The sequence below is a fragment of the Ovis aries genome, chromosome 4 (genome assembly GCF_016772045.2).
Source record: "Ovis aries strain OAR_USU_Benz2616 breed Rambouillet chromosome 4, ARS-UI_Ramb_v3.0, whole genome shotgun sequence".
Taxonomy (NCBI): domain Eukaryota; kingdom Metazoa; phylum Chordata; class Mammalia; order Artiodactyla; family Bovidae; genus Ovis; species Ovis aries.
In genome coordinates, this window is record NC_056057.1 from 26,073,012 (window position 1) to 26,085,245 (window position 12,234).

At 38.5% G+C, this 12,234-nt stretch overlaps 1 protein-coding gene across 1 annotated transcript in view; it reads right to left on the minus strand.

Annotated features, from left to right (window-relative positions):
- Positions 1–4,227: 4,227 nt before the first annotated feature.
- The window catches only part of ANKMY2 (ankyrin repeat and MYND domain containing 2), a 38,509-nt gene continuing 30,502 nt past the window's right edge, over positions 4,228–12,234 (minus strand). The window contains exons 8-10 of the mRNA XM_004007769.5: positions 8,906–9,034; positions 6,851–6,980; positions 4,228–5,432 (exon numbers count right to left, since the gene is read on the minus strand). Of these exons, the coding sequence (XP_004007818.2) occupies positions 5,245–5,432; positions 6,851–6,980; positions 8,906–9,034 (447 nt within the window). The 3' untranslated portion in view covers positions 4,228–5,244. The remainder of the gene's footprint in view (positions 5,433–6,850; positions 6,981–8,905; positions 9,035–12,234) is intronic.

Here is a 12,234-nt window from a genome sequence, read left to right on the forward strand (position 1 = left end):
ATGTTACTTCAGAGAGTTGGAAGGATTATACTAGATCATGTATGTAACGTATTAAGTAGAGTGGCTTTCTCAAAGTGCTCAATATATGTCATCTATTACAGTTGACCCGTGAATAACTTGGGTTTGGTCTACACAGATTCACTTATGGGCAGATTTTTTTTCCAATAAATATGTAGCACAGTACTACATGCTCTGTAGTTGGCTGAATTCACAGACGTGAGACTACAAATATGGAGGACAGATTGGAAGGTTATACTTGGATTTCTGGAGGGTGGGCATCCCTAACCCCTGTGTTGTTCAAGAGTAGTTGTGCCCCTTAGGAACTATACCTAGCACCAGAGACTGATGTTTGTGTTCATTCAAAATGTACACGTTGAAATCTAATTCCCAGTGTGATGGTACTTGGAGGTAAGGCCTTTGGGAGGCAATCAGGTCATGAGCGTGGAGCCTCATGAATAACAGGATTAGCAAGCTTATAAGAGGCCAGAGAGCTAGCATGCCCTTTCTGTTAATGAGGACATAGTACAGTGGCCCTCTGTAAATCAGGAAGAAGACACTCACCAAGAACTTGACCATGCTGGCACCCAGGTCTCAAACTTCTAGCCTCCAGAACTGTGAGAAATAAATGTTTGCTGTTTAAACCACCCTAACCCATGGTAATTTGTTTTAGCAGCTCAAACTAGGACATGCAGTCTATTAGGGTTCTTCAGAGATACAGAATCATTTGGGTACATGCATATTTACAGAGAGCAATTTATTTTAAGGAATTGCATCATGCCATTGGTGCGGCCAGGGCTGGCAAGTCCAAAATTTGTAGGGTAGGCTGGTACAGACTTGAAATTCAGGTATGATTTGGTGTTTCAGCTTTGAGTCCAAAATCCACAGAGCAGGCATTTGTTTGCTGGAGCTTATTTTTGCCTCTGATTGTTGTTTCCATGTTACTGGCTTCTGCCTCAAATCTGTGATATATGAGGCAGAAAGGAAACAGACAAAAAACCAAGTATCACTGCCTGGTCCTGAGGGGCCTAGCCAGTCGGCTTCCTCTGTTTGTTTTATATGTAATGTCCAGGGTTTTCAGTCTTACTTAGGAGGAGGAATAAGGAAAAGTATGTATACACTATCTTCCCAGAAGTGTTCAGATTTTTTTTTAATCTAGCTGAACTAATTTCACTTGTGGCTTCTGAGTTTAGTGACATATTTAAGAAGGCCTTCTTCATGCCAAAGTCACTACGAATTCATTCATGGTTTCTTCTGGAACTGACAATTTTTTTCACATTTAAAATTATTCATTTGGCATCATCTCTGAGATTAAGTAGTTTTATGTAAGTGTATGAATTTGCTAGCTACACTACCCTGAATTGATCAATTACATAGCTACCTGATTCATCACAGACAAATTAAGATCACCATTTAAAAAGATGCCTTTATTGATTTATAAAACTATAATTTTATCTTTAAAGGACATAGAAGCTAGGCTAGAGCTACCTTTTTTGGGGGGGGGGGGGAATCTGTTTATCTGCTAAAGTATTCAATCATTATTAGCAGGAAGAAGAAAGTTGTTTTTACTAAATTAAGATCTTGCTTTTTGTCCATGCAAATGATGCTTTAATATTATCAGAGCTTACATAAACATTATTAATTTCTATACAATTGCAAACAGATATGCTTTTCCAAAATAAACATTGCTGCTACTGCTAAGTCGCTTCAGTTGTGTCCGACTCTGTGCGACCCCACAGACGGCAGCCCGCCAGGCTCCCCTGTCCCTGGGATTCTCCAGGCAAGAACACTGGAGTGGGTTGCCATTTCCTTCTCCAGTGCATGAAAGTGAAAAGTGAAAGTGAAGTCACTCAGTCATGTCCAACCCTTTGCAACCCCATGGACTGCAGCCTACCAGGCTCCTCCATCCATGGGATCTTCCAGGCAAGAGTACTGGAGTGGGGGCCATTGAAGAGATGCAAAAACAACCTGTAGTGGTAGCACTGTAACCCAAAACTTGACCTGCCTTTGTACTTTTTCTAAGAATATATAATCTCAAAACTTTTATGTGGCTTCGTTTTCCTTTTAATTATATTTATAGACATTTAACTTTTGAAATTTGATTCCATTAAGTTTTTCAAGGAGGTCTTAATAGTTCTTTGCTTTTGATTTATAGAAAGCCAAATGAGAAATTTGCTCATGTAACCAAATGAAGCAAACCCAGTGTGGACCATGTCAGAGCCCAGTGAATTCGACACCCTTCCCTCCTTGTATCCCTCCCTTATCTGTATCTACTCAGTGGCTGCATTCTCCTAGGTACCTCTACATGTCAGCTTCTGAACTGAATCCCTGTAATTTATGATCATCCCAAGGGAGAAACAAACAAAAATCCTCCCTCTTTGGCTTCAGGAAGGTAAAATCTCTGAGAGGTACTCTGATGGGCCTTGTTATGGCCAAGGAAACAGGTCACTACTGATTGTTGTAAAACTGAGAGACTAGGAAGACATCTATCTCCCACTCAAGAAGGGAAGTGATTTGTTTCAGAAGCAGGGGAGACGGTCCTGAGAAGATAAAAACACTGCAGAACTACTTCAAGTATTTCTGTTAAGTTTAATATCCAATAATATTAAAACTCGAGTAAACTCACAAACATGATGGATGACTAAAAGCAGTCATCTTTTTAAGGGCTGAGGGGTCACCCACCACATCCTATGAAATAATGGCTTGTCTACAGAGCTCTATTATCTCATGTCTGCAGAGAAACTACAGCAATGGTAACATATAGAGTATACAATGTTGTAGTCAAACTGCAGACCTTGCTGAGTTCCAACTCTGTACTTCTGGATGATTGAGTGGGCCTTTTTAAACTTTAACTTCCTTATCTGTGCTGTGAGTGGATAAAAATAAAGCCTAATTCATGGGGTTGTTGTGAGTATTAAACAAAATAACTTCAGAGATACAGCAGCTTTCAGTGTTAGCTATTATTATTACCTAGTTGGTAAAGAATCTGCCTGCAAAGCTGGAGACCCGGGTTTGATCCCAGGGTTGGGAAGATCCCCAGGAGAAGGAAACGGCAACTCACTCCAGTATTCTTGCCTGGGAAATCCCAAGGACAGAGAAACCTGGCAGGCTACAGTCCCTTGGGTTGCAAGAGTCAGACACAATTTAGCAACTAAGCCACTACTGGGTCAAAAAGCACAATCCAAGTTTTGAATAAACCTATTGGCTAATTTAATATTCTATTCTATCAGCTCTGAGTACAAGACATTACAATAGTAAGACTATTCTAATCCCTTAGGTCCTGTTTTTGAGAAAAGTTTCTGGATGGCATATTGAAAATAATTCAAGATGGTAAAATAAAAAAAAAGGGTAGCTGGATGACCACCTGTTTTGATGCTGTTATAATAGATAACCATCTATTTTTTGGTTATTTATGACAAAGAGAGTACCATCAGAATCAACCTCATTTTTCTTAAATTCCATTTTCTAACCAACCCTTCCCTGAAATATATCTACAGAACTTTGATACTGACATGGCTTACATCTGAAGTCCTCTTTGTCCAACTGGAAAGTTACTATTAATGCCAGCTGTAGCTGTGCTTGAGTTCTGACTCATATTAGCATTCATTTCAATAAAGTGAAAATCACCTCTATGTTGCCACATCTCAATTCTCCTGCTCCCTTCGGCTTTTTCATAACCTTTCCTGCTATCCAAAAACAGGGACCATGATGATACCACATACTCGAAAAATAATTAAAATCAGGGAACTTGGGTTAAAAATTTACTTGTGGAAGAGGAAGGCCTAAGAAGACCATTTTTCTAGTCAAAGATAAACGTTTATCAGTGTGTGCAGACTGAGGGATTTCAATGAGAGAAGGGGGGCTTGTCATGATTCACAAGTGCAGGAAAAATCTGCCTGTTGAATTCCTACCCACTTAACCCTAAACAGTGATTTACTCACAAGAAGTCTTCCTACAGCAGCATAATACAGGGTGTACAGAAGATGTACGTGTTGGGGCTGGGAGAAAAGTAACTGAGCGTAAGGAAGAGAAAAAGCAGCAAGAAAGAAGAATCTGATCAGTGAAGTGAGGTGAGAATTCTTGTCATTCTGATTTACAATTGTAAATATTAAAATAATTATTACTGTGTTCTCCAGCATTTGCTGTTTCCTAAAATGTTTTAAGTTCTCTAATATTTCTTTACCATTTGCCACCCCCTAAGTAGCAATAAAGTATGAAAAAAGATTTAAATTGGCTCTGTTAGTAGACACAGTTTATTTTACAATCAACACACAGGAACTTTGAAACACGGCACTATCTTCAAATCTCACTCTAGGTCAATTTAAATACTCAGACACTAAAAACTGATGCCAGCACAGCCTATAAATGACAGTTATAAATCAGACAAGTTATATAATCAGACAAATCTTTCATGGACAAGAAGAACCCTGTGAAAAGCTTACAGGAAGGTCACAGCCTTTCAAGTGGAAAACGGCACATGAGTCAGTTTTATAGTAACTGTGGACACAGTATGTTTAGCCTTTGTTTAATCAACAATTTCATCAAACATATTTTTTTAATGCACATGCTGAGATAACTGTGGCTATACCTCAGTTCCTCCTGGGGGATTTGACATTTCTGAAGGTACAAATACTGTAGATAAAATGTCACTGCAGGAACTACATAAAGTTCAGTCTGCTCAGGATAAATTCTATAGAAAACTACGATTGGCTGAACTATGTCAGAGCTCCTTTAAGATGTAGCTTTTCTTCATTTCACTGCATCTTAATAAGTAGCACTTTACCATAAATGCTATTTATATAAAGCATTTTATTTACATATAAGTTATGATTCTAACTACCCATCTCTATGGCTATAAAATTTTTCTTTTCCTGAAAATCTCCTCTCTCCTACAACTGTTCTGCTTGCCTCTTTGTTCCCAAGAACATATATTTCTTTTTTAAAAGGAAATTTATTTTCCTTTGAGAACAACTGCTGGGAAGCAGGCCTCAGAAAGGGAATAAAAATTTCTCCTGCATTTTGAAAAAACGTCTTTCTCTCCAGGAATATCTGTCTTATTATACAACAGAATCAGTATGAAGTCAGGGCGTGGTGGACAGGGTCTTGCTGGAAAGCACATATTCTGTGAAATGTGGAATCCCGCCACAGTGCCAGGCAGGTGTGGAGCCAAGCAGGACGCAATCATGTGAGTTCCCAGCTACCTGCCGGGTGAGGACTGTCTGCACTTGCTCAGACACTCCCTGGCCCTTACTCCTCAGACACCTGCGGACCTACAGCAGCCTCCTGTAAGCCTTCCAGCCCAGCATCACTCTGCAGAGATTCTTTCTCAACTTTCTCAGAATCCTTAGGATTGTCATTCTCTTGGCAGATTCTTGTTTCAGCCTCCTCTGGCCGCTCTTCACCAACACAATTAGAATTGACGTCAAGTTTGCTATCTGATAAAAAAAAAAAAGAAGAAAAAAAAGTCATCTGGCTCTTACCATGTGCCAGACACTCTTCTAAGGGCTTCTGTGTATTAAATCATTTAATCCTCATAACAACCACAAGGGGGAGTTTTCTATTAGCATTGTTCTTTTACAAATGGGGAAACAGAGAAGAGAGGGGGTTTGTTAACCTGCTCATCGTGGCACAGCCAGTGAAAATAAGAGAACTGGCATTTGAACTCAGGCCTCGAAATCAGGATTGCAGACTGGCAAAATCCACATTTGAATACGGCTTTGCCATGAGTTAGCTTGACATGCTTGGTTAGGTAAATGCCTATCCAAGGCTGTCTCCTTATAAAGTGGGGGACAATAAAGCCTACTGCACATTTGTGGAGAATAAAGGAGTAGAATCGTGTGCGGGATGGACTGATGTCTACCAACCAGGAGTTCTCATCCACCGACAACCCTCCCATGTGGCTTCTTGAGTATGTGACCAGCCGTTATATACCACTTTCAACACTCAGGATATAAAGGTTTGGTCCAGCAAACAGAAGAAAGCAAGACAGTCAGAAAGCCTGACTGTTCTATTAATAATCTATTTATACCAGTTTATTTGGTATGAATGCAGGTTTGTACAAATCATCCATTTCCATTAATAGGTTTCTCCACCAGGTGGCAAAGGGACATGGTCCTTTGAGGAATAGAGATGAGCATGCTTAGTGTCAGAATCACCCAGGTAACCTTTTGGCAACCTATCACTTCCCAGAATGTGTGATACATATCCTATATCCTCTGGGGTGGGACGTAAGAGTGTGGGTGGTTCTCTTCTCCAACATGTGAATCATTGCCGAAGCAACTCACTGTTTCTGATGAAAATGAGTCATACACTTTATGAGGAAAGGAGAGGAAAAATAATATGGAACTCACTGCCCTCACACTTGTGGAAAGTTATGCTGTGCAAGTTAACTTGCAATTTATAAATTTATTCCATAATTTTACCTGCAGTTTCATAATTAAGAAATTTAAAGGTTTCCAATCTTAAAATCTTCAGGCAGCCATTAGGGGAAATTTAATTACTTCCTTATTCAAAGACCTTAAAATCCTTTGTGAGCAAAATATAAGTAAACTATTCATTAAGAGTCAGATGGCTCCAGAGCAGTCTCATGAATCACAAAGTAGAAAGGGGAATAAACACCATTCCTCAGAATTTTATGGTTTTCATTTTCTACTGCTATCTAGGCTGACTATAGTCTGTACATTATCCCAGAGACTCAAAAGAAGGATATATTTAAGTGTGACCCTGATGTTGGTTAACCCCAGTCCTCCTTGGTTTCCTGAGAAGACGCAGTTCCTGTGTGTCCTGTGTTAATATAATTGATCCTTCCTCTTCCTACTCACAAGTATTATGGTCCCAGTTTTCATACACTTACTGTTCTCCTCTTCACTCTTTGCCTTGGCAGCCTCCAACTGTTGCTTCTCATAAATGTCCTTAAGATTCTTACAGATTTTCTTATGTGCAAACCAGTGTGTCTTCTGGCAGGTCTGATCACAATATATTACCTGAAGGCAATTGTAGGTTTATTTTCAAGAGGTGTAGTCACATGATTTTTCAATTACAACACTAAATCAAGTACTGTGCTGTAAAAATATTAACTTTTCTAGGCGTCCCTGGTAGCTCAGATGGTAAAGAATCGCCTGCAATGTAGGAAACCCGGGACTGACATCCGGGTTGGGAAGATCCCCTGGAGAAGGAAATGGCAACCCACTCCAGTATTCTTGCCTGGAGAATGCCATGGACAGAGGAGCCTGGTGGGATGTAGTCCATGGGCTCACAAAGCATAGGACATGACTAAGTGACTAACTCCCAGTGTGCTTTATTTTAAAACTATGATGTATGAATGTGTATTGTTTATCTTTGCAATTTTTAGCTTACATTTTTTAACAACAATGAATATAAAACACATGGTCTACTAAAGACTCTAACATATGATTTATTTAAGAGACTTCTGTGTGCCTGAATTGATATGGTACAAGGACAAAGAAAATACAATTGTTGTCCCAGAGGAAGCTAGAGCAGGATGGGATAGCATAGATGGAGGCTAATAATTAACAACATGATTTATATCCTAGAACAGGACGTAACAGCAATGGGAACACAGAGGAAGCAGTGACTCACTCTAAATAGAGGGAGTCAGTAGACAGAGAAACAGGAAAGAAGCACTCAAAGTAGATGGAATATCTTGTACAAAAATGCAGGAATAGGAAAGTGAATGCTGTGTTTAGGAGAGCAATACATTTGTGTAAATAGAGCTTAGATTTTTGTAAAATTATATGCCACGTACTGGGCTAGGCTGTTATACATAGAAGGTATTACAGACTATATTACTGGCCCCAATTCTTCATTCTTTCCTGCACCCATACATTTTCCCATGTGACTTCAAAGTTCTTTTCTCTGAAGGGGAGGAGAATTAACTTTAAATATAGCCATGCAACTTGTTTTGGCCAGAGGAATGAGACAGCATGGCAATTTCAAGGCTGGACCTCAAAAGACCTTGTATGTTTCTACTTGCCTACCATTACCATGAGGACATGTTCACCCTGGCCTGCTGGTCCAAGGAGGATGAGAAATACATGGAACAGATGTGACCCAGCCAACCACAAACATGAGGGAAAAAAAAGACTTGCTTTAAGTAATGAATTTTGGAGTGATTTTATATGTGGCCATACTTAATCACTGTAGATGGTCTCATTTAGTTCTCACAACTCTAGCCCCATTTCACACATAAGGAAACTGAGGCTCAGAGAAGTAAGTAATTAAAGGTAACGAAACTGGAGAAGAAGTTTCTAGCGGAACATGACGGGTTACAGAAGAATGTGCTAAAGAATTTCAACCTTAAAAACAACAGGAAATTAACATGATCTGTAGGGTAAAGTGAACGTCCAGATGCATGCATGTGGGTAGTATCTGTATGTGAGAAGAACCCATTCAGATATGCTCTTTATAAAGATAATTCTGGCAGAAGTTGGTAGCAGTACAGAGCTTAAAGACTGGTGACAGTGAGAAGGGAGTGAGAGCTTTACGAGGAAGAGCTGATGAAGAGAGAGTAGTTGAAGCCAACACTGGAAGATTTAAGACTGCATATTTATGAATTGTTGTAGGTTCTCACATATGCCCCAGTCTCAGTCCCCTGTCAGTAAGTTTTCTCTTGTTTTCTCATAACCATTCATTCATTCACTCTTTTTTGGGTGTGGTCAGCATAGAAGCTGGGCAACATGTGAGCTGGACAGAAGAGGGAATAGAACTACATGTATCCTATAGCTCTTTTTCAAAATTATTTTAAAATATTAGATTCAATACTTCATATCTAATATATTAGAATTTATTAGAAAAAATGCCAACTATTACATTTACAGAATATGAAACCTCAGTTACCAACTTCGATGAAATCTAAACCAGATGTCAATGAACTTAACTTCATTCTTACCGTTTTGCACACTGAGCATCTTTTACTTGCTCCTTTTTCTCCACAGGTAGTGCAAAATTCAACATCCACAAAACCCACCTGACCAGTGATGGCTTGGGTAAGCACAGAGAATGCAGTGGGATCAGAACCCTAGAGGAAGTAAGAAGAGGAGAAAAAAAAAACACTCTGAAATCACCATGGACAGAAGAGACACCTCCAGAAAAAGAGACAAAATGATTAAGGCGAGAGAGAGCCTGCACAGACTTTAGGACACCTTTCTGAGCACCTTTTTCTGCACCAAGTACATGGCAGGTAAGCCATGGATCCAGATGCTCAGAAAGAAAAAATCTGGCTCTATTCTAGAATAAATGTATTTTTCAACTGGGATTATTCAGTAAGCATACAAAGATTTCAGATATAGGACAGTGAACTCAGAGTGGAGTTTCCTTCTGAGAATTAAGACAATATATAATACATATTCTGAGGGACAATTTATAGGATACATCACAAATGTTTATCATAATTCTTAAAAGTTTAATGCAACTTAAGTGTTTTAAAGAACTTGTCTATTTAAAACTATTTACTTGATGTAGATCCACAATTCTAATAGATAAAAATTATCACCATTATCACTGAAATGCTCTAAACTCTTAAGATTAAAGAGCTATACGTGTGGTTGCATTAGGTTATTAAGAAAAACCAAAAATATGAAAATTATACAGTTATTGAAAATCAGAATGGCTTGCTAAAGAGGATTTATGAAATTTCTTAACAGAGGAAATTATAACGGCAAATATTTATCTGCCTGGGGTAATGCTATTAAGACCTATTTAAATATTTATCTGCCTGGGATAATACTATTAAGATCTACTTAGAGCAATTACAGGGTATGGAGCTATCATACCTATTCACAACAGTTCTTATTTCTGAGTCTTTCAAATTTGCTTCTTTATTCTTAACTAAAAATGTGGAAATTTTCATAGTTTACATTTTTATTTTTATTTGCTTTTCCTTTCTAAGAATATTTACTTTACCAGTTATACATAACAAATAACCACCTTGGAACACTGTTTTACAGTGCACTCATTTCAAAACCACTTTACTCCTCCTGAAAACAAATAATTACTAAGTTTCTTTTTAGTTCAAGAGTTAAGAATTCTCTTTTGGAATGAAGATAATATAACAGTGAGAAAAAAGAGCTAAAATAAAACCTCAGATACTAGTTATAAGTTAATAATTTCATCAGGAATGAATGTCTATGGCAGTTGTGCTGAAGAGAGGGTGTGCATCAGAGAGCTTGTTGAAAATTGCCACAACTACACAGATGCCCTTGCAGCAACGAAAACCCAGTGCAGCCAAAAATTAAAAATAAATAAATAAAAATTAAGGGGGAAAAAAAATTATGACTGAGACATGTTCAAAATTTTCCCCAAGATGGGACTTTTGTAGGAGTCACAAAACAATGATATTCTCACAAATATACCAGAAGTAAAACTGAAATATTTTTTGCTAGAAATATGGCTATTAATGTGAACTATTGCCTCAGAAAAAAATTGATGGTACAGCCGAGTAACCATGTGAAATTTTTCTTGTCACAGTTGAGTGATAAGAATTCTTTCTTACTATACAAAACCTTGTCATCTACTTTGTTAAATATGTATCCTATAAAATCAGAGACCTTAGCTAGCCTTCCAGAAGTTAAAATATACACCTTCAAATGATAAAGCAAAGTATCTTTAACAGTGTCATGTTACAATTCTTGAGCAGCATCTCTTCAACAGAGCTATGCCTCACACTTCCTGCTGAACTCTGTGACAGGCAGAAGCCAGAGTTCCACGACAGGCAGAGGTTTGGGCTCAGGCACTAACACTGTCAGGAAATACCACAGGTGATCTTCATGGCAGGTGGCCGTGAGAACCACCATGTCATGGGACAAGGTTAATACTGCTTCAGAGGCTTCTGAACTTGCAGAATACTGGAATCTGTCAGGCAGTCAACAGTGGCTATCTGGGACAACACACAACCACAAGCACTGCAGATCAAGTCTTCAAGACAGCAGAAGTTTTTAAAGACAGAAATGTTTCTAAAATGCATTAAATAAATATCATCTTGATTACTGATGACTCAGATCACTAGGATAAACATCAGTCAAACATCATACTAACTACACTGTTCTATGATATAGGGCTAAGATAGACTGTTGAGTCCTACCCTGACCTGCTTTGACTTTTTAAAAAGTACTCCGACCTGCTATTTTTAGTTTTTCTGTTTTCTCCCTTAAAGGTACAATGTCGGCTACACTTATTAGTGCTGGATATCACTCAGCAGCCACTGTTAATTGCTTCTCTGATAAGATTATGCTTTCCAGCTCTAGACCAATTTTATTTTCTTGCCTGCCTAGGACAGGAACATGAGTTTGGAGGAAGAGCATTAGATGCCTTGCAACGGTGAGGTTATTAGCATATGCATGATAATCCATGGCTAAACAATTCTGGGTGGGAAAATGGGAAAGGATTTGGGTCCCTAGTTCACTGTACCAGACTGGGTCTGCCTACCCCTGGGCACATATTTAATATGTGGATTAAGTAAGCTCTGATCTATTTAATTCATAGTTGGCTGGAGTATGATATGCACAGCCAAAACACATTCATAATTGATAAGCCACCCTCATAATACCCTAACTTTAAACTTCCAAAAACTTAAACACCAAACAGCCAAGCGTACTAAAGAGCAAGCAGAAAGAATCTCTATGTGAAATCATGGCGAACTCTCAGTAATAAATCAATGCATGAACTTCATGAAATCACCTTGTCTTTTTAGGCCTTTCTTCTTTAATGGTTCTGATTGGATGAAACTTTAATATATAAAAGGAGCACCTGGAACTCATTTTTAGTCCTGATTTTTTCAGGCTGAGAATGATACAACAGCCTAGCGAAGGCAGAGAAGAACCGACATTGCCAGAGGGAGGGAGGAAGGCATGGATGGTAACAGTGTCAGGACCAGTTTCTTGCCTAATACACAAAGGCTGATAAGGGATTTCACTGAAATGTGTAAAAGCATAACTGGTATAGATAAGGTGATCTGAAAGCTATCCAAAATAGGGAAGGCAGGGAGTGTCTTTAAAACCACTTAAATAAATACATGACGAAAGTTAAGTAAAGAACAGATAATAAAGTTCAAATTTACTTCCCATAACTGTTAAGTATAAATAGACTTTTTTTAATGTGTGGAAAATTTATAAAATCAGAGGCATTAAGGGAGGATCTAAGAAGCGGGACATACTTTAACACTGTTTAGCAGGATGCACAATGCGCTTTCCCATAACTCATCCTCTCACATCCCCCGGACAG